We start from the raw sequence: 23592 nt of genomic DNA, 5'->3' as shown, positions 1-23592 counted from the left end.
CTGTTCCTGTAGTGGTGGGTTGGGGGGAACCCGGGCCCGCCTTCTACTCCGGGTTCCAGCCCACGGACCCTAATGGTAGCAGTGGTTGGCAGCCAACCTTTCACTGCCAGAGTTGCTACATTTCCCTGGGCCACTTCCCCACAGCTCTCCTGCTTCTCCCTTCTTCACCCTTACCTTAGGGCTCCTTTAACGATGGTTTGAGGGTGTCTTCAGTAACCAGCCCTTCAGCTGCACTTCCTCTCCTCTGGCTCCCTGACTCCCCTGCCTGACTGGAGTGAGCCCTTTGTATAGTATCAGCAGGGCCTTAATTAGAGTCAGGTGGTCATATTAACTGAATGGCCTCACCTGACTCTTTACAGGTTAATTAGAGTCAGGTGTTCTCATTAGCCTGGCACAGCCCCTGCTCTGGTCAGTCAGAGAACAGAAAACTGTTAATCCAGTGACCAGTATATCTGCCTTCTGCTATTCTGCTGTACCCAACTGGCCTGAGTCTATCACACTCCATAACAGAGCATACCCCCTTCCCTGCACCTCCAGTCCTGATCTGCCAGCCAGTGCAGAAGTGGGGTGGCAGGACCCCACCATCCTCCCCCTGTGCTCAGGGAGTGTAAGTAGGGGGAAGGGGATTCTAGAGGCCCACTGTGCAACAGCACCAGGAGAGAAGGGTCACGGTGCCTTCCCTTCTCCCACACCCACCCAGGAGAACCAGAATCTGACCTTTGACTTCCGTTGCTGTAGACTCACAATCAGGTCATGTATGTGTTGAGATCTGCTGAGAGATCCTGGGATTGAGTCTCCACGGCTTTATCCTTTGTGCAGCCATTCACTCCTCTGCAAAATGCTGCCGCTCTGGTTTACCTCGACGTGCTGGAGGTGCGAATGACTGCACAAGGGATAGGGCCCTTTTTCTCCCAGTGGCCCTATCAGATGGGCAGTTTCTCCAAAGGCGCTGTAGAGATTTGGCTAGGTAATACCCATTCATTTCCACTGGAACCTGACTGCCCAAGTTACACAGGTGACTTTAAGAATCTAAACCTTAAGGTTGAATTAAGGGGGGAAATTGCTTATTAAATGTTATTTGCAAATCTTAGCCTGATTTCCAGAGACATTGCACCCTGCAGCATGCACATAGAGAGGTATTACGTGCCTTTCTTTTTTTGGCAAAGTAAATGTAAAACAATAGTTTGAAACTCCCTCTTAGTTGGCACTCTCTCTTTTGACTTCAAAAGAAGAGTCAGTGAAATGTCTGGTGAGATGCCATCAGTACACTATTCTAAAAGCAGCTCATTCAGGCCAGGACTGTGTGTGTTTCCCATAGAAGAAGAATTTGCCTTTTTTTAAATACTGGTGAAAGGTGATAGATCAACATAGAACACAAGCACTGGTCCACCCCTTGCCTTTGAAGGTCCACTTCACCTGGTGAGAGGGTCAATTCAGTCTCCATGCAGTCTCTTTGCTGAGATTGCCACCAAATGTAACAATGGCAAGCTGTGGCTTCATCACGTGGCCACCTCTCCTGCAGTCCAGCTGAAGTGAGGCCACCAACTCCTTCTATCACATAGTTCTCAGATGATAACTTTCAGTTCAGTGACCAAAGCCAGAGTTGAGCAGAGGATGGAACCTGAAGGGGGGTTCCAAAGAGGATGGAGCTCGGCTGTTCTCAGTGGTCGCAGATGACCGAACAAGGAGCAATGGTCTCAAGTTGCAGTGGGAGAGGTCTAGGTTGGATATTAGGAAACAGTATTTCACTAGGAGGGTGGTGAAGCACTGGAATGGGTTACCTAGGGAGGTGGTGGAGTCTCCATCCTTAGAGGTTTTTAAGGCCTGGCTTGACAAAGCCCTGGCTGGGATGATTTAGTTGGGGTTGGTCCTGCTTTGAGCAGGATTGGACTAGATGACCTCCTGAGGTCTCTTCCAGCCCTAAGTGTCTATGAAAGGATCTATTTCAGGGCCAAACGAACACTCACTGAAGACAGCGGGGCCTTTCAATGGGCACTAAATCAAATTCTTAATCACCTGTCTCATGAGCAACCCAGTCCACCTGGTAGGATACTTATAAAATATCCATAGCCACTTTCGAATTGTTTCTATAGGAAATGGACCCCTTATAATAAAAGCTTTGGTCTCCTTGCAAATAATTAGCATTTCTCAATACTTTTCAGGAGAACGTTGTTTAAAAGGGCAGGAAATTAAAAGAAAAGGGAGGTTTTACCATAATACAGCAGATTAGGTTAAATGAATAGAACATGTGAGCAAAGTTGCTCCGGAGATGTGTAGATCACAACCCACGCCATAAATGTGAGGGTTAGCAAACAAGAAATTGCTGTTCAAAACGCAAAATGTAAACACAAGTGAGACGATGCCCATCAGTCACAGCTCTATTAAAGTCAAGGCAATGGGGCAATCACACAAGTGAGTCTTTGGTTCAATCACACTAAGTACAGCGGATTAAAATAGGGGCAGATCATCAATACAATAACGAAGAAAGATCTTCAAGGGGACTATTATCCATAACAAGCAGAATGATCTGAAGCACTCGTTACAGCATAATGTGAGTTGAGAGAGAGTCATAGCACAAGATTTATTCTTGTCACAATCAACAGTTTTCAGTACTTTGGTAGTTAACGCTGCCTCTCTCCAGATTCCTCTAACAAAAACATGGAACAAAATAGTGCTTACGCCAGTCAATTTTGTGATCTCATAGTGAACACAGCATGATGAGATATGCTGCTCGTGGCTGCAGGATCCATGGGCTTTTTTCATTTGCACACACAGAGCAATGAGCAAGCCCCAAAAGAACTGGAGCCAGCCAAAGCTTATCTCAAAGTATCCACGCCCTGCTGCCCAGGTCTCCCATTGAACTCACGGAATACGCAGTGGGAGTGGCTCACATTCTGCAGTGAGAAAATGGGGCCCAGGAATGGCCCAAACTGTCACAGACTCAGTGTTTAATTTGTCCCAGAGCTGAGCTCCGGCGCCTCCGGGCCCGGCCGTTCAGAGCCCCCCGGGCGCCTCCGGGCCCGGCCGTTCAGAGCCCCCCGGCGCCTCCGGGCCCGGCCGTTCAGAGCCCCCCGGCGCCTACCACGTCAGTTATGAAAATAAAACAATTGCTTGAGCCCCAGCACCTCCTTCATTACAGATTGAGCACTGCCTAGACTTCTAGGGCACGTCTACACCACAGCTGGAAGGTCCATCCGAGGTCCGAGCGGGTGGTTAGCCTGAGCCGTTGCCCAAATGGCAGCCCACGCCGCCACAGCCACAGGGCTATTTTTAGCATGCTAGCTTGAGCGGAGCTAGCACATGTATGTCTACCCAAGCTGTGACTCACACCATCCAGCTGCTGTGTAGCCCCTTAGTTGGAATAGACCTGTGGTATCAGGCCACGCAATTCATCTCCCTGACAGCAGAGCCCTCACTTACCTTGCTGCATGCACTGGGTGCTAAAGTGATGAAACTTACTGAGCGGTGGGGTGGGATATTAGCACGGCTAGGGAGGGGTGAAAGGGAGAACAGTTCTTCTCTCTCTAATCTATTTAATGTGCTATCACTATGGTGTCTGATAACCTGGTATCTTTTTTAAAGCCTGCCACTTTAAAAATCCTCACTCTTGCTTTTCAATGGGAGTGAGCATGCTCTGTGCAGGGTACGTTATGGAAGGGAAGGCACAGGACTTGGTAGTAATGAATGTAAGGTGGGTGCTTGACTGAGACTGCTGGACTCAGACTCACTCGGTGGTTTTCTCCAGCTCTCTAGCTCAGACTAATGCAACTTCTGCTGCCTAGTGTCACCATAGAGGGTTTCCTCTCAATGTTGGATTAGGAAGCTGTGGAAGGATGACTTTACTATAGTACGAAAGAGTAACTTTAAACCAAGCATTCTTTAAACTAGTGCACGGTCCCTGCTGGACTTTTCACTTCCCCAGTCACTCACTCACCAATCAAGATAGATTACAGTTTTATGACTGAATTAGGCCAGAAATACATTTCAGCATAGAGCAGATCTACAAAAAGTTACTGCTGCTCTTTCAAGGTGGAAGGGAAAGGGCAGGACAGAATAGCCTAATAAAGTACGGCCAGAAGAGACTTTGGCCTCAAGTCTCCTGTACTAATAGAGGATGTGTCCCTGAAACTGGGGACTGTGGGTTCGTGTAATGAGGAATCTAAGGGGACCCACTGGAAAGTTAACTGACCAGTGTAGAAGTGCCTGCAGTTAAAGATTTTCAAAAGCACTTAAGTGTGTTTGGGGTGCACAACTCAAGATACCGGAGAGGGGCCTGATTTTCAGAGGGGTGGGGGCGCCACACTTTCTGAAAATCAGGACATGTAGAAGTGTCCAATATGGGGCACCTAGAAGTGGAGGGTCTAGTCACTTCTGAAAATCCTGGCCAAACTGAAACTCTCTCAGATCTGTGAGCCTAGCATAAATATAGACCATTTCCACAAGTTCTGAGCCTTGAATGGGTTTTAAATCATGAAAGGAAGCATTTGTTCCAGCTGGCTTAGTCTGAAAGCATGGCTGTGGGGCTTCAGTGCTTTCTGCAGCATTATGCTCTCAAGATCTGAGATCACTCATTTGTTCCATCAAACTTCAGCCCTTGCATCATCTCCCTTACTGCAGTAATTTTAAACACACTAGTCATTGCTCACTCATGGCACCTAATTCTGGGCCAGCAAACAGTGTCAAAGTCATATCTAGTGATTTTAGTTCCTTGGCAGCCCCTCATGTTCCAAATTCTTTGGAACATTTTCCAGAGTTCCTGGCTGACACTGGGGACTGCTAGTACCAGATGTATTGATGAGTTGCCCAACAGTGGCCTCACAGAGTCAGTTATTGGAGGCGACAGGATGGTGGTGGGGGACTGGTGAGGATTTCCGTTGATGGAGTTCAACCCAGCAGCTCCACCTCACAGCTTATGGAAAATCCTCAACACATCATAAATCACCACGTGACAACTCAAATAGAGGAAAACTGTCAAAGGAAGTGCAGTCAGAACGAGGAACTGAGAGTGCAGACTCCTGGGTTTCTATTCTTACCAATTCCCTGCAGGACGTTGGGAAAGTCACTTGGTCTTGGTAAATTGGGGATAATAGTATCTACTTCACAGGGGTGTCATGGGGCTTAACCTTTGTAAAGTACTTGAGACCCCTGGTGAAAGGAACAACAGCTCTACCAAGTGTTATCACTGTAACCATACTGGACCAGATTCTGGGCTCTGTTACTAATCAGAAGGCAACATTTGCAGTGGCGGGAGGTCCATACCCTAAAATGAATTGGATGAGTTCTCCTGTGAAAAAAGCAGCACCGTAAATTACAATCGTTTTAGAAAGCGAGTCACGTGCTTCACAAACCAACTGATAGTGTGTCCTTGTGGTCACACAAGACGTGCTTTTGCAAAACATAACTGAAAGCAGAACTAAAAAGAGGATGTCTCTTCTGTGTGGGAATATCCTGTCAAGTAGTTCAGTTACGGGGGCTTATGCCATAGTGGCTGCAGCGTATTTAGGAATCAATTCTGCACGTCTAGGTCGCTCAACAATAGCTAAGTAGAATCCTAGCAAACTATCAACAATAAAATCATGTCTGACCTGAGGCTGAGAAATCTGAATTGAGGAAAACTCGAGCAGAAAGAGTGAAGAACCCGAAACAAAGGTTTAGTATGAAAATGCTTCCTCGATTTCTGCCATTTCACTAGCACGATGCTCTGTATGTATCATAGATTCCAAGTCCAGAAGAGAGCTCTGATCATCTAGTCTGACCCCCTGTATAACACACATCAGAGAATTTCCCCCAAATAATCCCTAGAACAGACCTCTTAGAAAAATACCCAGTCTTGATTTCAAAATTATTAGTGAGGGAGAATTCACCACAACCCCTGTTAAATTGTTCCAATGATTCATTACTCTTACCATTAAAAATGTACGCCTTATTTCCAGGCTGAATTTGTCTAACTTCATTTTCCAGCCATTGGATCGTGTTACACCTTCGTCTGCTAGACTGAGAAGCCCTCTATTAGCAAATCTTTGTTTCTAAGGTAGGTGCTTATCGACTGCCACTAAGTCACCCATCACCTTCTTTGTTAAGCTTTTAACAGATTGAGCTCCTTGAGCCGAAGTGTGTGCAAAGCAATGTCCCTGTTGATGGATAACAAGCTATTTTATTGCAAAGATTTTTTTAGGCTCCTATTTCTCTTCTACTTGAGCATCATTAAAGTTAAATAAACAACCCAGACACTTCACTTAATCACTAAACACATTCTGCCCTAAGCCATCTGCTACCTGCCAACCCGCAAAGCACACCAGACTGGGAACCCTGCAATTAAGAAAAAGCTACATGGGGGGTGGGGGGGGAGAGCGCGTTAGAGGCAACAGATTCTCATGGAGCTGCCAGAGGAAGGAAATTCCAGAGACATACAGGCTCCAGCAAGGATGCTGTACTGCTAGCTTTCCCGTGTTCAGCCTTGGGGAGGTGGAGGGAGACTGGCAGGCCCGGAGAGTTAACTCAGGTCTCAGGACACTTGGGGCTTCATAGAAGAGACTCAGCAACTTAAATTGCACCGGGAAGCTGCTGGGTAACCAGTGCAGTGGCCTTAAAAGGTAAGAAGCTGCATTCTGCACCGTGCAGGAATGAGAATTTAAGCAACCGCATGGTTTCTAAGACTGCCTCCCTTTTGCAGTAGCGTTGTCACTGCCACAGGTGTCCTGGGGGAGAAGGGTTAGATTTGGATGCAAATCATTTTATTTTCAGTGGGAAGGGAGGGGAGCTTTTTGCTCTCTCTCTGGGAAGATGACATGCCATTCTGTGCAATCTCCCACCCCGCCCGAGCGCCTCCAGTCTTCTCCAGGCTTTCGGATATCCAGGGAGAATTTCATCCTGAACCAAGAGGTACGGCCAAGAGCTTCCTCTAAATCTGACACCATGACTACATCACGAGTTCCACCATAGAAAAGCTATTCTGGGCACATTATTTCTAACAGCAGCAGCCCGAGGCCCCAGATGAGGTCAGGGCCCCACGGTGCTAAGCTCTGCACGAACACATAGTGAGAGAGTCCCTGCCTAAAGAGCGTACAGGCTGAACAGACATAACAGATAAATGGCAGGAGGGAAACGGACACAGCGAAGGGATGCGACTTGCCCCAGGTCATCCATCAGGTCAGTTACAGAGCCAGAAAAAGATCAGGTCTCCTGACTTCCAAGGCAGTGCCCTCCAGTGGAGATCCCTGCCTCTTCCCTCTCCACCCCCCCAGCTCAGAGGGCCAGGCACATTATACCCATGTGAATCTAGGCCCCCTGAATTCACACCCTACACACTTCTGCAATAATATTTGTATAAAATACGCCTTGTGTGGTACCATATGAAAGCTAATACCCCGCTGGTTATTAATATCGTTGCAAAGTGCATGTGTCAATGGTATACGTGACGTTAGGGATTCCCTCTGATGATGTCACTAGAACATGTTTAAGACCAGACAGCCTAGCCTAGGTAAAGGTGATAAACAGGCCTGTCCTAGACAAAGGAACGTGGGTTTACCTTAGTTGATATATTACCAGTAAAAAAAAAAAGCCACTGAGATGAACCCAGTGAGGGTTAGCCTGAGCCTAAAACAATCAAGATGGCTCCTGTATCCCAGAGAGACACAGGAGACAGATTCCCCAGCAGGCCTTCCTAACGTGTAAGACAGACATCCCTTTGGGGATATAAGGAACACAGAGACTCTCCATCTTTATGGAGAAACCAAGCCATTTGATCTCTGTGATGGGTCCTGGTATGGCCGGCAACGGCTGGAAAGGAGACTAGGGGTGAGAGAAACCATCTTGAACAAAGATTTTAGATGAGTTTTTCCCGACTTTTATTGGCTTGTAACCATCACTTCCTTTTTCTCTCACTTGGCATCACTTCGTCCAAGCTCCTCTGTTCGTAAACTTGTTGGGTGTTTCTTATAAATCATCAGGGTGGCGTAAGTTAAGTAAAGCGTGAGTTAAGTAAAGCGTGTGCTTCCAGAAAGCTGACAGCTTGGAGTGTGTCTCTCTGTAAAGGCAGCAAACCAAACCCTTTCTCTAGGAGGGTCCAGTGAGAGGGACTGGTCCCTGCAGTGGGATGATTTTGGGGTGAATTTGGGGCTGGAAGGATACTAAGGTCAGCCTGCAAAGAGTAATGGGGTCAGGCAAAGCCTGGGTGAAGCTTGTGGGCTGCTGGCAGGATGCTGGAGTCAGAGCTCTGGACCAAAGCTGCACAGCCACAAGACACCCAAGGTCATAAGACAGACAGTGACCGACCCCCATATTGGCCCGGATGAGCTCCGAAACGTCACACCCCACCAACATCTGAATGTCATCTACATCGGGGGAGTCTCCTGCTGGCATGCAAGTGTTCCAGCCGGCAGCTTAACATGCTGCCCCAGCTTTACTAGTCTGACCATCACCTGTCTGTAAGAATTCCACTTTGGGGTGTGTTGGCTGGTGTCTCCCTCTTGTGTGCACACCCCCCTCCGGATGATATTGTGTAAGCTAAATTAGATCTAGCAGGCCATTGATAACAAACAAGAAGCCAGAATTGTTTGATCATCTGGTGCGTAGTGTAATACCAAATAAGATGCAAAAGGCATTAATTGACTTAGCTCCTCTGACAAATTTGAAATTGTAGTTAAATAATAATAATGAAAAGATGCTAAGTGATTGGTGCTGCTGTTTCTTGCGAGTAGTCCTGTTGAAACAGAAACGCACTCTGGCCTGCTTGCCTTCTCACCTATACTGGGTTTTACACCATTGTCACTCTATTGACTTCGAGTTACCCCAACGTAGCTGAGTGCAGAATCCGTATATTAGGGACTTTTAAGGATCCTATGTTGCACACAGGCAGAGTCTAACAATGAGTAACACATTTGTACAGATCTGTGCATCACAAATGTTCTACAGACACTTCCCAGTAGATCTTATTCGACCCACCACAAATAATTCAATCACTCTTATTCCAGCATCACTGTCTGTATCCGGCTGGAAAATGACACACACATCCAGGAGATGTGTCACATCCAGAAAGACAGGCAAGTGACATCTCCAAATACCGGATAAGAAAAAAAGGGAATGGAGGTGGGGTGGGAGGAGGAGGAGAGAAAGAAACCCAGTGATGTGCATCAAGCTATGAATAAACTTTCCCATCCTCCTACCCGAGCTTCAGGGAGACAAGAATCAGCCCATGTTGCCAGGACTGTATGAAATATTAACTGAATATTGCACCTGTGAGTTACAATGCTGAACCCAACTGAAAAAACCTAGACATGCAAAAAACATCGTTTGCCAATTCTTTCCACTAACTCTTGACATGAACTCCTAACCATCCCAGAGAAACTGCAGCTGCAGGATGCCGTCTTTCACGCATGAACATCCTCCAGTCGTAAACAGAGCGCTCGCTTAAAGGTTATCCGCTGTCAATGCCAGAACCCAGCTTGCAAGCTCAGGCTTTAAATCTCCCCTCTCCTTTTTATTGGATGGCATCTTTAGACTAAAGAATATTTTAAAGAACTTCCAACAGCTGTGTAGGGTTTCTATTTTTCTGCTGCCTTTGCTTTTAATCAGTTTATTTTAAATCAGCCAGGTTGGCTGGAAGACAGCGTAACCCAGACCTTATACCCAGATAGCCTCCCTCCACAAAGCCTGGCACAGCCATGGAGTGACTGTGGGCCAAGGCTTTCAAAGACTGGCTATATTTAGGTGTTTAAATAACTGGCCTGAATTTCAAGAGTGGGAAACCCTCTAACTTTAATAGGAGGGGCTGGGTGCTCAGCGCTGTGGAACATCAGGCTGGTTGGGAATCTAAACATGAAGTTTCTTTTTTAAAATCTTGGCCCAATGAGCGCGTTGGTGCATTGTTTATGGTGCTAGCTTGGAATGTGGGTGACCTTGGCTCAGTTCCCTCTCACCACAGGATTCCCGTGTGCCCTAAGGGTTAATCCCTAGCTGCGAAATGGGGATAATAATACATCCAACTCTGGGTGAGGATAAGACATCAAAAATTGCAAGATGCGCAGATACTATGATAACAGAAACCTTGTAAGTATATAAGAGAATTACTGTATAATTGTGTCAAGTATCAGAGGGGTAGCCGTGTTAGTCTGGTTCTGTAGAAGCAGCAAAGAATCCTGTGGCACCTTATAGACTAACAGACGTTTTGCAGCATGAGCTTTCGTGGGTGAATACATGTACATGCAAGTGCATCCGAAGAAGTGGGTATTCACCCACGAAAGCTCATGCTGCAAAACGTCTGTTAGTCTATAAGGTGCCACAGGATTCTTTGCTGCTTCTGTATAATTGTGGAGGCTAATATTGTTTGGCCTCAAACTTCCCTTTCAGCAGTACGAGCCATTAATCACAACACTTCACAATTCTTTGTCAGAGGATCTTAAAGCACTTACATCTACCAACAAATAAAACGTTACCATAATCCTTTGAAGGTTACTTGGTAGAGGTGCTCTGCCCAGTGGGACATTTCCGGGGTGGAACACAGCTGCTGTTAGAAACAGAGAGTGGTGGAAAAATTAGGACAGAAAGTGAAGATCATCATCTCCAACAGAAGATACGGGAAGTGTTTAGTTAGGAAAGATGACTTACCTAAGATATGGGGGGGGGGGACACGGGGAGGGGCGCTGATGTTTACACCCCACCTTGTATGGAAAAACTAACCATCCTTTTATATACAAAATATATACGAATGAGAATAGGTCATGCTGATGGGAGAGTGGCACTATATGTGAAAGAAAGCAGAGTTAAAAAAAACAAGTAAAAATCTTAATGAATCAAACGACAGAAATTCCGTGCTTGAATAAGAGTAAAGCAGTGGGAATAGACTACTGACCACCTGACCAGGATGACCAGGTGACTGTGAAATACTCGGAGACAAGAGAGGCTGCAAAGGCAGAACACACAATAATAAAAGGGGATTTCAACTATCCTCATATTGACTTGGTACGTGTCACCTCAGGACGGGATAAGGAGATAAACATTCTAGACACCAGTAATGACTGCTTCTTGGAGCAGCTACTCTTGCAACTCACCGAGGGAGAGGCAATTCCTGATCTAGTGCTAAGTGGCGCACAGGATCTCGTCAAAGAGGTGAATATAACTGAACTACTTGGTAATAGCAACCATAATGTAAATTAAATGTAGCATTCTCATAAGGGGACAAATATCAAAGAAACCCACCACGGTAGCATTTAACTTCAAAAAGGGGGATGTCACAAATATGAAGAAGCTCATAAATGGAAATTAAACGGAACAGTCACCAAAGTGAAATGCCTGCAAACTGCACAGAGACTTTTAAAAAACATAATAATAGAGGCTCAAACTAACATATACCACTCAAATAAATACATACACACAGGAAGAGGACCAAAAAAATACCACCTTGGTTAACCAAGAGAATAAAAGAGGCAATTAGAGACAAAAAGGCATCCTTTTAAATTTGGAAGTCAAATCCTAGTGAGGCAAATACAAAGGAGCAGAAACTCTGGTAAGTCAAGCATACCAGTATAAGAAGGAAATCCAGGAAAGAATTTGAAGAGTAACTAGCTAAAAACAAAAAAATAACAGCAATTTTTTTTAAAGTATATCAGAAGCAGGAAGCCTGCTAGTCAGTGAGGCCAACAGACAATCAAGGTGCTAAAGGAAACCTCAAGGAAGACAAGGCCGCTGCAGAGAAGGTAAATGAATTTTTTGCATCATGTGAGGGAGAGTCCCACAACTGAGCCATTCTTTTTTGGTGACAAATCTGAGGATTTGAGGTGTCAAAAGAGAAGGTTTTGGAACAAACCGATAAATTAAACAGCATTAAGCCACCAAGACTTATTCACCCAGGAGTTCAGAAGGAACTCAAATATGAAATTGCAGCACTACTAATTGTGGTATATAACCTATTGCTTAAATCGGCCTCTGTACCAGATGACTGGAGGATAGCTAATGCAGTGCTGCTTTTTTTTTTTTTTTAAAAAGGCTCCCCAGGTGATCCTGGCAATTACTGACCACTAAGCTTCATTTCAATACTAGGCAAATTGGTTGAAACTATGGTAAAGAAAAGAATGATCAGATATAGATGATCACAATATGCTGGGAAACATCAACCTGGCTTTTGCTTCACTAATCTATTAGAATCCCTTCAGGGTGTCAACAAGCTTGCAGACAAGGGTGATCCAGTGGACATAGCATACTTGGACTTTCAAGGTCCTTCACCAAAGGCTCTTAAGCAAACTAAGCAGTCATAGGATAAAAGGGAAGGTCCTCTCATGGATCAGTAACTGGTTAAAAGATAGGAAACTAGGGGGTAGGAATAAATGGTGAGTTTTCACAATGGAGAGAGATAAATTGCTGGATCCTCTAAGAATCTATACTGGTACCTCTGCTGTTCATAAATGATCTGGAAAAGAGGGTGAACAGTGAGGTGGCAAAATCTGCAGACGACAAAGTTACTCAAAGATGACTGCAAAGAGTTACAAAGGGATCTCAGAAAACTGGGTGACTGGTCAACAAAATGGCAGATGAAATTCAATGCTGATAAATGCAAATTAATGTGCACTAGAAAAAATAATCCCAACTATACAAAATAATGGGGTCTAAATTAGCTGTTAATTCTCAGGGAAGAGATCTTCTAGTCATGGTGGATAGTTCTCTGAAAACATTCACTCAATGTACAGCAACTGTGAAAAAAGCTAACAGAACATTAGGAATCATTCGTAAGGAGATAGTTAATAAAACAGAAAAATATAATAATGCAGCTATAAATCCATGGTATACCCACCTCTTGACTACTGAATGCAATTCTAGTCAGTCCATCTCAAAAAGATATATATATTTGAATTGGAAAAGGTACAGAGAAGGGTAACAAAAATGATTAGGGGGATGAACAGTTTCCACATGAGAGATTAAAAAGAATGGGACTGTTCAGTTTAGAATAGAGATGACGAAGGGGGGATATGATAGATGTCTATAACATGAAGGTGTGGAGAACGTGAATAAGGAAGTGTTATTTACCCCTTCATATGACACACGAACCAGCAATCACCCGATGAAATTAATAGGCAGCAGTTTAAACAGACACAAGGAAGTACTTCTTTACACAATGCACGGTCACCCTGCAGCACTTGTTGCCAGGCGATGTTGTGAAGGCCAAAAGTATAACTGGGTATTATAACCTAATGGAGGATAGGTCCATCAATCGCTATTAGTCAAGATGGTCAGAGATACAACTCCATGCTCTGGGTGCCAATAACTGCCAGAAGCTGCGACTGGATAACAGGGGATGGATCACTCATAATTGTCTTGTTCTGTTCATTCCCTATAAAGCAACTGGCACTGGCCAGCATCAGAGGCAGGATGTTGGGCTAGAATGATGGACCACTGCTCTGAGCCAGTATGGCCGTTATGTTCTGTTCTCTATACATCCTCAACCCCTAAAATAAATTGTTGGCATTAACCCAAATACAGTAGAACTACTTATCTCAAAAATAACTAATGATGTTTTGTACCACCCGCGTAATTGCATAAAACTGCATTTTTCAATAACTTGAGTATTTTTTTTTCTTTTGACCAATTGTGACAGATTGACAGTATCCTATAATAGCCCGGACAAACCTTATTGAGTTGAATATCTTTGGAGTCCATTGTATTAGAAATGCAATTGTCTGGGTGTTATTCAGGAACTTTATGTATTTCCACTGGGAGAGTAAAGAAAAGAACAGCATCATGGTGACCAGGCAAATTCACACAGGTTGTAACATCTCCAGAGAAACACCACCGTCTGAAGCGGTCTGCCTACACTAGTTCAAACTCTATTCCCCAGGGACCAAGAGACAAAGAAAAGATTTTTGGATGAATAGCCGGGTTTTAAACTGATCCAGCAAACACACAGGACTTCTGGTCTAAGGGGATCCCAATTTTAGGGAAAGGCTGGAAGGACAAATCACCACCCAGAGCCCTTGTCAATGTGGCCAGTGATCTCTGGGAAGCTTATTAGCAGGTTCTTTTATTGTTGCTAATATATTTTCTATATAATCCTTTCTACCTTAATAAATCAATCATCTTGCTTAGATAGAGAAATGTGGTAGCGTACAGCTGTAGCAGTTACACCGTATACCATCTTGGAGGAGAGAAATGAAGCAGGCCTATTTAGGCAGCCTATCTTTTGCTGGGAAAAGTCACAGTACAGTCAGGGAGCTGAGGAGCCTAGAAATACCCTGGGCAGTAGGGGGAGAGATGCCCATCTCCACCCAAGAGAGGCAATACCTGGAGAGGCCACAAGCCTGGGAGTGAGTTCCCTTGCTGACCAATGAAGGGGGAATACTAGGGCAATTACTCTGAACTACGATGATTTAGATGTTAGAACAGGAGTCAGCAATCTCTGGTACGTGGCTCACCAAAGTAAGCACCCTGGCGGGCCAGGCCAGTTTGTTTACCTGCCGCATCGGCAGGTTTGGCCGATCACGGCTCCCACTGGCCACGGTTCGCCAGTGGGAAAGTTCTGAAAAATTTTGTTCAGGCCAAAACATTGTTTTCAAAGGGCTAGATTCACAAAATGCCAAGAGGAGAATGTCCCCGTATAAGCTTTTGCCCAGTGGTTAGAGCATTCACCTGGGATGTGAGAGACCCAGGCTCAATTCCCCCCTCTACCAGATGTGGGGAAGAGATTTGACGCTGGGTCTCCCTTGCCCTAACCACCAGGCATTGGGATGATAATTACAGTGTTGCCAACTCTAATGATTTTGTCACAAGTCTCATGATAATTATTGTTTTCCTTAAAGCCCCAGCTCCTGAGGTCAAATGGATGTGTGATGATTTCAGCCTTCATTTTTAAAGAAAAAGTAAGTTTCTAGCCCTCGTGGCTGGGGAGAAAGCTTCAAAATGTGACCCCAGTGTACCCCAAAGGCTCAAATAGAAGGTAAATAAAAAAAGCCACCAAATCATGAATTTTGAACATTTGGGGTTGGCAATACTGATTACATAATCACTGGAGCTGGTGCAGGAACTTGGGTCTTACATCTCCCAGCTGAATGCCCCACGCACCAGGCTGCAGCACTTCTCTCTCTCTCTGGCCTTTCAACTTCCAGATTCTCCTAGGGCACTGTACTACTTTTTAAAATGGATCCTGCAAACTGGAAGGTATTTTTTTTAAAGCCACTGAATTTAGCAGTATGGATTAATGGTTCATACAAAAATATGCATGCAAATGATCTGTTATGTGTGCGCAGAGCTTTTTGCTAGATGGTAAATAAAAGTTTTGTTTTTTTTTAAATTATTTGCCATTGTCTGAAGTTGTAGTATATATGGTTAGAGTAAATTTGGTGGCCAAACTGCATGTAAAAAAACCCTTTCAAGAAAAGTCAGTCAAATTTTCAACCTTGTCAGCATCCCCTTACCAGTATTGTAAGTACTTTGGGAATCTTTAATATTTTTGGAATATCAATGCTAAAAGGGAATTTTAGGATTAGATGAAATGACCACTGGATGTCACTGTTGCTTTTAGAATGGACAGTAAGTTTGGAAATGACAAATGACAGCAGTTTGGAAACAAAACCTGTTAGCGTCGATCACTAAAAAGGGGTCAGAAATAAAACTGACAGCCATTTGTTTTCACTACACAGAAGTTTATTATGAAAGTTAAACATACAACACAAAAGGTAGCAAAAGCAATCCTGTAGCTTAAGGCAACTCTTAAAGGAGACGAATTCAAGAAAAGGATGATGCAACTTCTGTTTAAATTAGAAATTATGAAAAATATCAAATTGCATCAATAACTTAAAACGTACTTTAAAAAGTCTGCACTAACCAGCAGAGGGTAAGGGTTTCTGATCTTAATGCCAGCATTAAGATATAGTAAGCAGCACAATGCCAAATGATGATAGGGAACGTTCAGTATTTACACGAAGATAGTAATGTTTATACCTGATAGTATAATTTCTTGTGTACTTATGGTTTGGAACCATGATCTGAAACCATTAGGAACATTATGTAAAATAAATCTTCATACTATTCCATCGACAATACAGGGGATGCAGAGAGGATCCAGGACTAGAACGATGGGTACCTTAAATATCACATTGCAGAAGCTTTTCAGAAAAAAATGCTTCTTCCGGGAAGAGGAGAGGAAAAATAACATGAGCCACAAAGAATGTGAAACCTTATCTGTCAGATTAGCCAAATTTAAATTTATGTATCAATATCAAAGTATTTCCATTTTATGATGTTGTCACCGCAGTTACAGATAAGTGTTTTAGCGAACTTTTAAATATTCATGGTATTAACATACAAGGAGTCCCGTTCACATTTCCATTATTTGTTTATAGTTTTGCAAGACCTTGCCATCAGTAAGGGGACCATATAAAAATAAATATTTAGTGATCCTAATCATACACTATTTCAGTTCATTTTCAAAATTAATCATGAAACCATAATTTTTCTTTAAAATAGTGGTCTAGCTTCAGCATTTTAATATTAAAGATTATTTCAAATGACAAAAAATTAATTAAGCTATACAGAAAGCATCAGCTTCAAACAATGCCAGATGACACTGCTGTTTCCAGTTGTTTCTTTAAAGTAATGGATGTTGATGGAAAACTGGGAATAAACCTGTTACAAAAATTATTCATACAAATGAATCCATCCCAAATCTTACCCTGTTGGAAAATGCCATATATACTGTAAATTAGTTTTATATGTAGACGATTTAATAAAAGGAAGTGTCCCACAGGCAGTATGAGAGATTCTACACACAACCCCAAATCTCTCCTTTCATCATTCAGCATAAATTTACAAAAAGCATAAGATATAAAATACACTTAAAGCAGGTATCTTAAACATGATTTTTAATACAATATCACCATTGCAGCTGATCACCTTTGTCCCCAGTTTAACATGCTGTCAAATCCAATCGTGAAGTTGCAATATCCCTTTCCAGAACTATTTAAAAAAATCCCTGAATAAAACAGAAGCCAGCCTGCAACTTCCTAGGAGTCTCAGTAGGTACTATATACAGGGCTATATTAACCATTCAAACTCATTTAGTACAGAATAGAAACTAGGTTAGATCCTGGGGCAGAATGCACTGACATCAAAAATATTTGTAAAACATTTTATTTAAAAAAAAATGGAACCAATGAATTGCTAGCAGTTAAAAGGATATTGCAACTTTAACAAACATACATGCATGTTAGAAAGTTGATTGACAGCTCTGTGCTACTGGGTTTAGCTCGTAAATAATGCAAAAAATGTCAGCAGTCTTTAAAATGTCTTGCAAATTTTGAAGATAAAGAAGAAAATTGCAAAAAAGACAAGAATGCATATCTAAAATAGAGCAGGAGCACAATAATGACAACCAAAACTTCCAAAAGCCCATATAAAAAGATTAAGCTTAGAAAGCCTTGGCTTCCAGCAATTTACCAAAAACAAAAAAAATTGTAATCTGCAATGTCTTGACCTATTTTTAAGTGACAATTTTTTTTATTACAGTTGAGAAAAATGGTTTATAGCTGCTTAAGTTTCCATTTCACTAAAATAGTGCCAACAAAAATAAGCTTGCATAGAAAAACAATCTCAAATTGCCACTGGCTACATGCTTACAATAGGAAATGCAGATATTGTAACATAAACATAGTGCAAACCATGGCAGTTCATGCTGGTTGTGACTGCCGCAGGTCAGGAAATAGACCATAGTAACCCAGTTATCACAGTTTCTGGTCTTTTATTTAATCTTTTGCCAAGTATAAGCAATGCATATGCGCAGACCCATGGCATGTCTGCTGCTGCTGTTGATTAACGCAGTTTGAGGTCATCGCCACTTCCTAGGTTAGATCCAGGACTAGGGTCTTGTCTTCTTGCCTGCATTAATAAATATATATTCAAGGTCAAAGGTATGGTTTGGAAATATCAATTTAGTTGATTTTTTAAATGCATTAATTACAAGCTTATGACCACAAATAATTCCATGACACAAAATTTACACTGCAAACTGTTAAATAAATACTATAAATACAAAAATACCTTCAATACCTCCTACTTAATCATCCACCTTCGTGCAAAAACCTGAGCAAAAGCAAGACTTCACACAATCCTTTGAAGGTCTGGCTCTGGTTTTGATGGATCAGCAGAGGAAGAGCACTCTGGAGTAGAAGACCCTACACTGAAAATGCTGCGTCACAAGTTCCTGATATTCAAATCTAAGGGCTGTTAAATTACTAAATTAATTTCAACAGATGGGAGAGGTCAGAGGTAGCAGAATGGCTACTAAATATAGTACAGACTCCAACCATCTAAGGCTTCATAGATCAAATTTAACACCTTGCATTCTTCTTAGAAGGCAGCTAGAGGACAGGGAAGCCTACAGAGCACCGTTGCAATAAACTTGCACCACGTAGGCAAATGGCAGCATTCTGTCAAAAAAATGAAGTGTCTAGATGTCTTCAAGTGCAGCCCTAAGGAGAGCACTTTGCAATAATACAATCTGGAGATAACTAAGACATGGATAAGTATGATTAAGTCTGCATCCGAGGACAGACCTTTATGTAGTCTCTTTGCACCCAAAAAACTGCACACCTCATTTTAAAAACATTTAAAAACATTCCTTTAATTGGAGGTGAAGATATCAACCATGCTGTTTCCTGTAAATTCATCCCCTACCCACCAGCATCACCTCCCTCTTGTCTGACTTGAGCTTCTACTGACCTTTTTATCCATGCCTTAAATGAGGCCAACCATTCGGAAAGCCAAGTGACTGCATCGTCTTGGTCAGACAATAATGCAGAGCTGAGTGCCAGCCACAGAGTGGTGACCATCCAGCCCATCCTGTCTCACAATCTCCCCTACTACCCACATACAAAAACTGAACCAAAGTGAGAACAGAAGCCTGCAAAAATGCTTGCTGAGGGCAGTGAGAAACTGCCCATCACCAGCCTCTGGAATCTCTCTGACAGGAAGGAATAAGAGTCACTGAAGCACAGTCTGTCCATTCCTGCTAGATATCATGTGAAAAAAGTCTCTGTAACCTCAGAATTAATACTATGGTCAAAGGCTGATGACAGCTCCAGGAGACTCATCATGGACACATGACCTCTGTCTGTACCCCAAATTTTCCATGACAAAAATCTAGATCCTCATTATGGCACATCTATGTCTGCTGGGATTCTACCTCTCAACTGACAAGCAGCCTGGAGACAACAGTCAAATCATGACATGGATTTGGTCTTCACTCTCCCAGTATCCAAACTTAACTTTTGTTTAAGATCTGTAGTACATCCATCCACCTGTTCAATGAGTTCTCCTTTACCTGGAATAACTACCATGAAACTATAGTATTTCAAACACTCTGTAAGAGCTTCATCCACTCAGAACTTGAAGTCAATCAGGACAATACATCTCTGACTCCAACGCCAGGCCAGAGAAGAAAACTGTTAACTTGGGCCTCAATCCTGCAAATACATACTTGCTTGACTTCATGCATAAGTAGTCCTAACCAAGTCAGTGGGACTATTCACATGTGTAAAATTAAACATGCGTAAGCATTTGCAGGACCTTTGATGGGACGTCTACAGTATAACAGGGCAGCTTTACACACAACCATTAATCCCAAATAAATCCTCTCCTGAAATTTATTAATATGATGGATGTTAACTATAATCCTGTTTTGGAGTGAAGAACTTCCACACACACACACGAAATATAAATAAATCCATTACAATTGTATCAGATTTTCTGCTATTTAAGTCAAGAGTAATAATACCAAAATTTGAGACAGAGATCCAGTAAAAACATCTAACAGTGTATGTGATGTATTTTCTTGTTCTATGACAGAAAGAAGACACATTTTTAATGTCAATGCCTCTAAAAATGCAAGAAATGAATCTGTAACTCAAAGATTTAATCACAATACCAACTCCACCAGTATCAAGACTGACCAAAACAATTAGAGAAGAAGCTGTTCAGCTAATATAAAATGTTACTTATCAACACAATGAAAACACAGTAATATGGCAGGTCTGTCCTCTTGGTGGCGTGTCAAACTGTCTCGCTTGCCTGACTAGTTAAGTTTTTATTTCCTTATTGTGCAAGCAGTAACAAGCTCAAGTGAAGAAGTAACACAGAATAATAGGATTCCGAAACGACGAAGAATATTCTATTTTCAGAGGTGTTTGCCTGCAGGTATAAAGGCTGGCACTTTTTTTGATCTGTTGGTAGAGGAAATCCATTTAAGGCTGACAACGGTCAAACTGTTAATAATTTTGAAATCATCTATATTCTGGTGAGAACATTTTAAGAGTAAAAATAAATCCCCAGCCAAAAAACAACATCATTAACCTGCAGTTAGGGTTATAAATATAATCTTAGATGTTTACCTTCTTGTAGTTTTCATAAACACAATGCCCAAAAGCAAGGAATTTCTAAGCTGACAATTCAAAAATATAAATCTGAAAGGGGAGAATTAAGTTCTCTAACCTTAGTTCTCTTCTCCAGTGCATCCCCACGCTGTCTACTCTCTTAATGACAAGTATCACAGCAAGTCTACATGTGAGCCCTGGAAATCTTACCAGTTGTCCTGGCTCGGGGGGGTGACACGCTTGGGTGGAAGGGGCGGGGCTGGGGGCTAGCCTCCCACAGCCAGCGGCTCACGTGCTGCCCATACCTGTACTGCAATTCGACACCCCCAGCTGGCCCACACCAGCTGACTTGACCCACGGGTCTCAGGCTGGAGGGCTGTTTAATTATGGTGTAGATGTTCAGCCCAAGCTCTGGGAGCCTCCCACTTTGTAGGGCTCCAACCCAAGCCTGGATGTCTCTACCGCAATTAAAACAGCCCTCCAGCCCAAGCCGTTTTTAATTGCAATGTCGACATACCCTTAAAGACCCATTTCTGCCATGTTGCTTATAATGAATCAAGCAGACTTGTATATAATTTGCCTATTATTTCCCTTCCCATGCCTTGCTTCTGCTTCCTTGTGCTTAGACTGTGAGCTCCTCTGAGCAGGAACCATCCTTCATAACTGTTTGGAAACCACCTAGAGTGCAATGAGTGGTACCACAAACAATAATAGTTTTTTCTTTGCATCTGAATGAAAAGTGACAGAGGCACAGGACAAATCTAGTTAAGAGTTTTTTTTGTTCAAGATCTACATAAAATGATCATGTTTATTCCCTATAGGCTTTTCATTAGACTAATTCAGTTTAAACTAGTCTAAAAGGGTTTACTTTTGCCTCCAGTTCTGCTAATTTGAAGTCATGGAGGAAACATTACTGACTTCCTATTTAAGAGTGCCAAAGGTGTTAACAGCTGCAGCCAACTTGACAAGATTGGAAGAACATATTACAAACTGTGCCTTTAATAACTATCAAAGCCTCTTTAAGCAGGATTTTTTCATTCCTTTCAGAGTGATATTCTAACAACGTACCCCACGATTTTCTAATAGTACAAGAAAGTCTTTTACTCAGCAAGCTCTTCTAAAAGGTGTTTTTCCTTGTTCAATATATAAAAAGATTTTTTTAAAATTAGTTCTTACATTTTTCTAATGTCCAGGAAATGTTTCACAATTTTAAGTATTCTAATATCTTGATATATTTATTTATTTTATATTTGTACAGTGCATAGCACAATCAGGTCTTGCTTCTAGGCACTACTGCAAATGCAAATAATATTGCAGACCATATTCTCAGCTGGTATATATTAGCATAGCTCCCATGAAGTCAATGGAGCAACAATGATTTACACCAGCTGAGGATCTGGCTCTTCATGTTTTTTGTGGTTACAGTCTCACCATGTAAGGCCTCACTCCTCTTTGCTGTAATGTTGACATCAGTTATTTAAGTAATGATTAAGGCCCTACTTGAATTGCTGTATGATTGTCAAATAATTACAGACAAGACAAGGAAAATTGCGGAAAAGTAATCATGGACCTTTATTATTGCAGTAATTTGGAAAACCCGTCCTCGCTGTCAGCCGCCCAGGGTGGCCAATGGCCCCCACTGTCAGCCACCTGGATGACAAAATTGCAGTGAATGCCTAATATTGCGGGATCCACAATATTGCAAATTAAGTCGAGCCTTAGTAATGATCCAATTTACAAGTCAACTCATAACAATGCAAATATTATAATTAAATGTGACTCCAGAACAGTAACTAAAAATTACATCATTACAGTACTTATTTGTTCCTTGTATTTCTTTTGAGTCATACTTTCTGAATTTATCGACAGAGGAAGTTTCCCCATCATTACTGCAGTTAACCTACTTGTAGAACATGCAACTTGTTCTCTGCTAACTCCAAGTATTAATTAACCTCAACCCCTAATCATTTGACACATATGTTCAACTCCATTCCCTCCTAACCCGACTTTTTTTGCTCTCTCATTGCTTCCTCTTCCTTACTCTGAAACCATCCTCTCACCTGATTCCTTTATCTCTACCTTCAAGTACAACGCTATCTCATTTTAAGAAAGAAAAACCAACCCAAACTCAACAGAATAGCCTCTTCTCTATTTTCATCCTTTATTTATTTGCCAATTCTAACAGTCAAGTATTCCATCCCTTAATCTTGGGCTTTTGTGACACTGCATGCTCTCTTCCTCCACAAGCATACCTCAGAGTACTCCGTTCTCTCCCTCACACTGTCCTTGTCTTCCCACCCACCACCTCAGCTAAACTGATGACTCTCAAATTTACCTCTCTTTAAATTCTTCCACTCTGTTCAGTCTTGCACCTCCAACTGTCTTTCTGACATGATTTGCTGGATATCCTATCATTAGCTCAAACTAAGCGTGGCAAAAGTTGAACTCTTTCAAAACTAAAGCATCTACTCTGTTCTCCATCACTATTGTGAACTCCACCTTTTCGCCCATAATGGAAACTTGTGACTTGTATTCAACTTCTTCCATGTTATCAGACTGTAGCTAAATTCTGTCTATTCCTCCTTCCACTACAATTACTCTAAAATTTATATTTTCTCTTTACTATTCCCACAACAAAAAACCTTTGTCCATTTGTGGTCATCTGATCTCTTTTGTAACTTCCTCTCTGGTCACCCGGCATTTCATACCTTTCCATTCAGTATGGACTGTGACTGCTAAGATCTTACTACTTCAATGTTCTGATAATATGACTGAGCTCTTAGATTCCTTCCAAAGGCTTCTTCTCATCTTCTGCATCCAAGTTCCTCATCTTCACCTTCAAGGCTCTGCACAACTCAGCTCCTGTCTACATCTCATTTACTCCAATTATCGACACTCCTTCCAAGCTCCCCACACAAGTGCCCTTTTATCCCCTTTCTTCCATGCAGATCCTTATGCTTGGAAGTCCCTCCACAGCTGGGTCCACCAAATTTGAGATCGAAATTTCATCTAGTGATTTGATGCATTTGTCTGTCCAAACATTACTGTCCACTTTGGATTATAAGATCTTTGGGGCATGGACTGCTGGGTCTTCCTTTATTATACCATTTACACACTGGTGATACTCAGAGCAAGCTGTATTCCTTTCTGCCGGCCTCTCAGCTGAAAATTGACAATTCCAGCTCCCATCACTGTAATGTATACAAAAGCCTGATTTTTCAGAAAGCTTTCTGTGTGCAGACAA

General features: G+C 42.4%; 1 protein-coding gene across 3 annotated transcripts in view; it reads right to left on the bottom strand.

Annotated features, from left to right (window-relative positions):
• Positions 1 to 16829: 16829 nt before the first annotated feature.
• The window catches only part of CBFB (core-binding factor subunit beta), a 65313-nt gene continuing 58550 nt past the window's right edge, over positions 16830 to 23592 (bottom strand). For all 3 annotated transcript variants that reach the window (XM_044987644.1, XM_044987643.1, XM_044987645.1), the window contains one exon: positions 16830 to 17856. In XM_044987644.1, the coding sequence (XP_044843579.1) occupies positions 17837 to 17856 (20 nt within the window). In that variant the 3' untranslated portion in view covers positions 16830 to 17836. The remainder of the gene's footprint in view (positions 17857 to 23592) is intronic.

The sequence above is a fragment of the Mauremys mutica genome, chromosome 14 (assembly GCF_020497125.1).
Source record: "Mauremys mutica isolate MM-2020 ecotype Southern chromosome 14, ASM2049712v1, whole genome shotgun sequence".
NCBI classification, from domain to species: domain Eukaryota; kingdom Metazoa; phylum Chordata; order Testudines; family Geoemydidae; genus Mauremys; species Mauremys mutica.
Note: the sequence above shows the minus strand (reverse complement) of the source record. Positions and strands in the feature narration are given on the sequence as shown.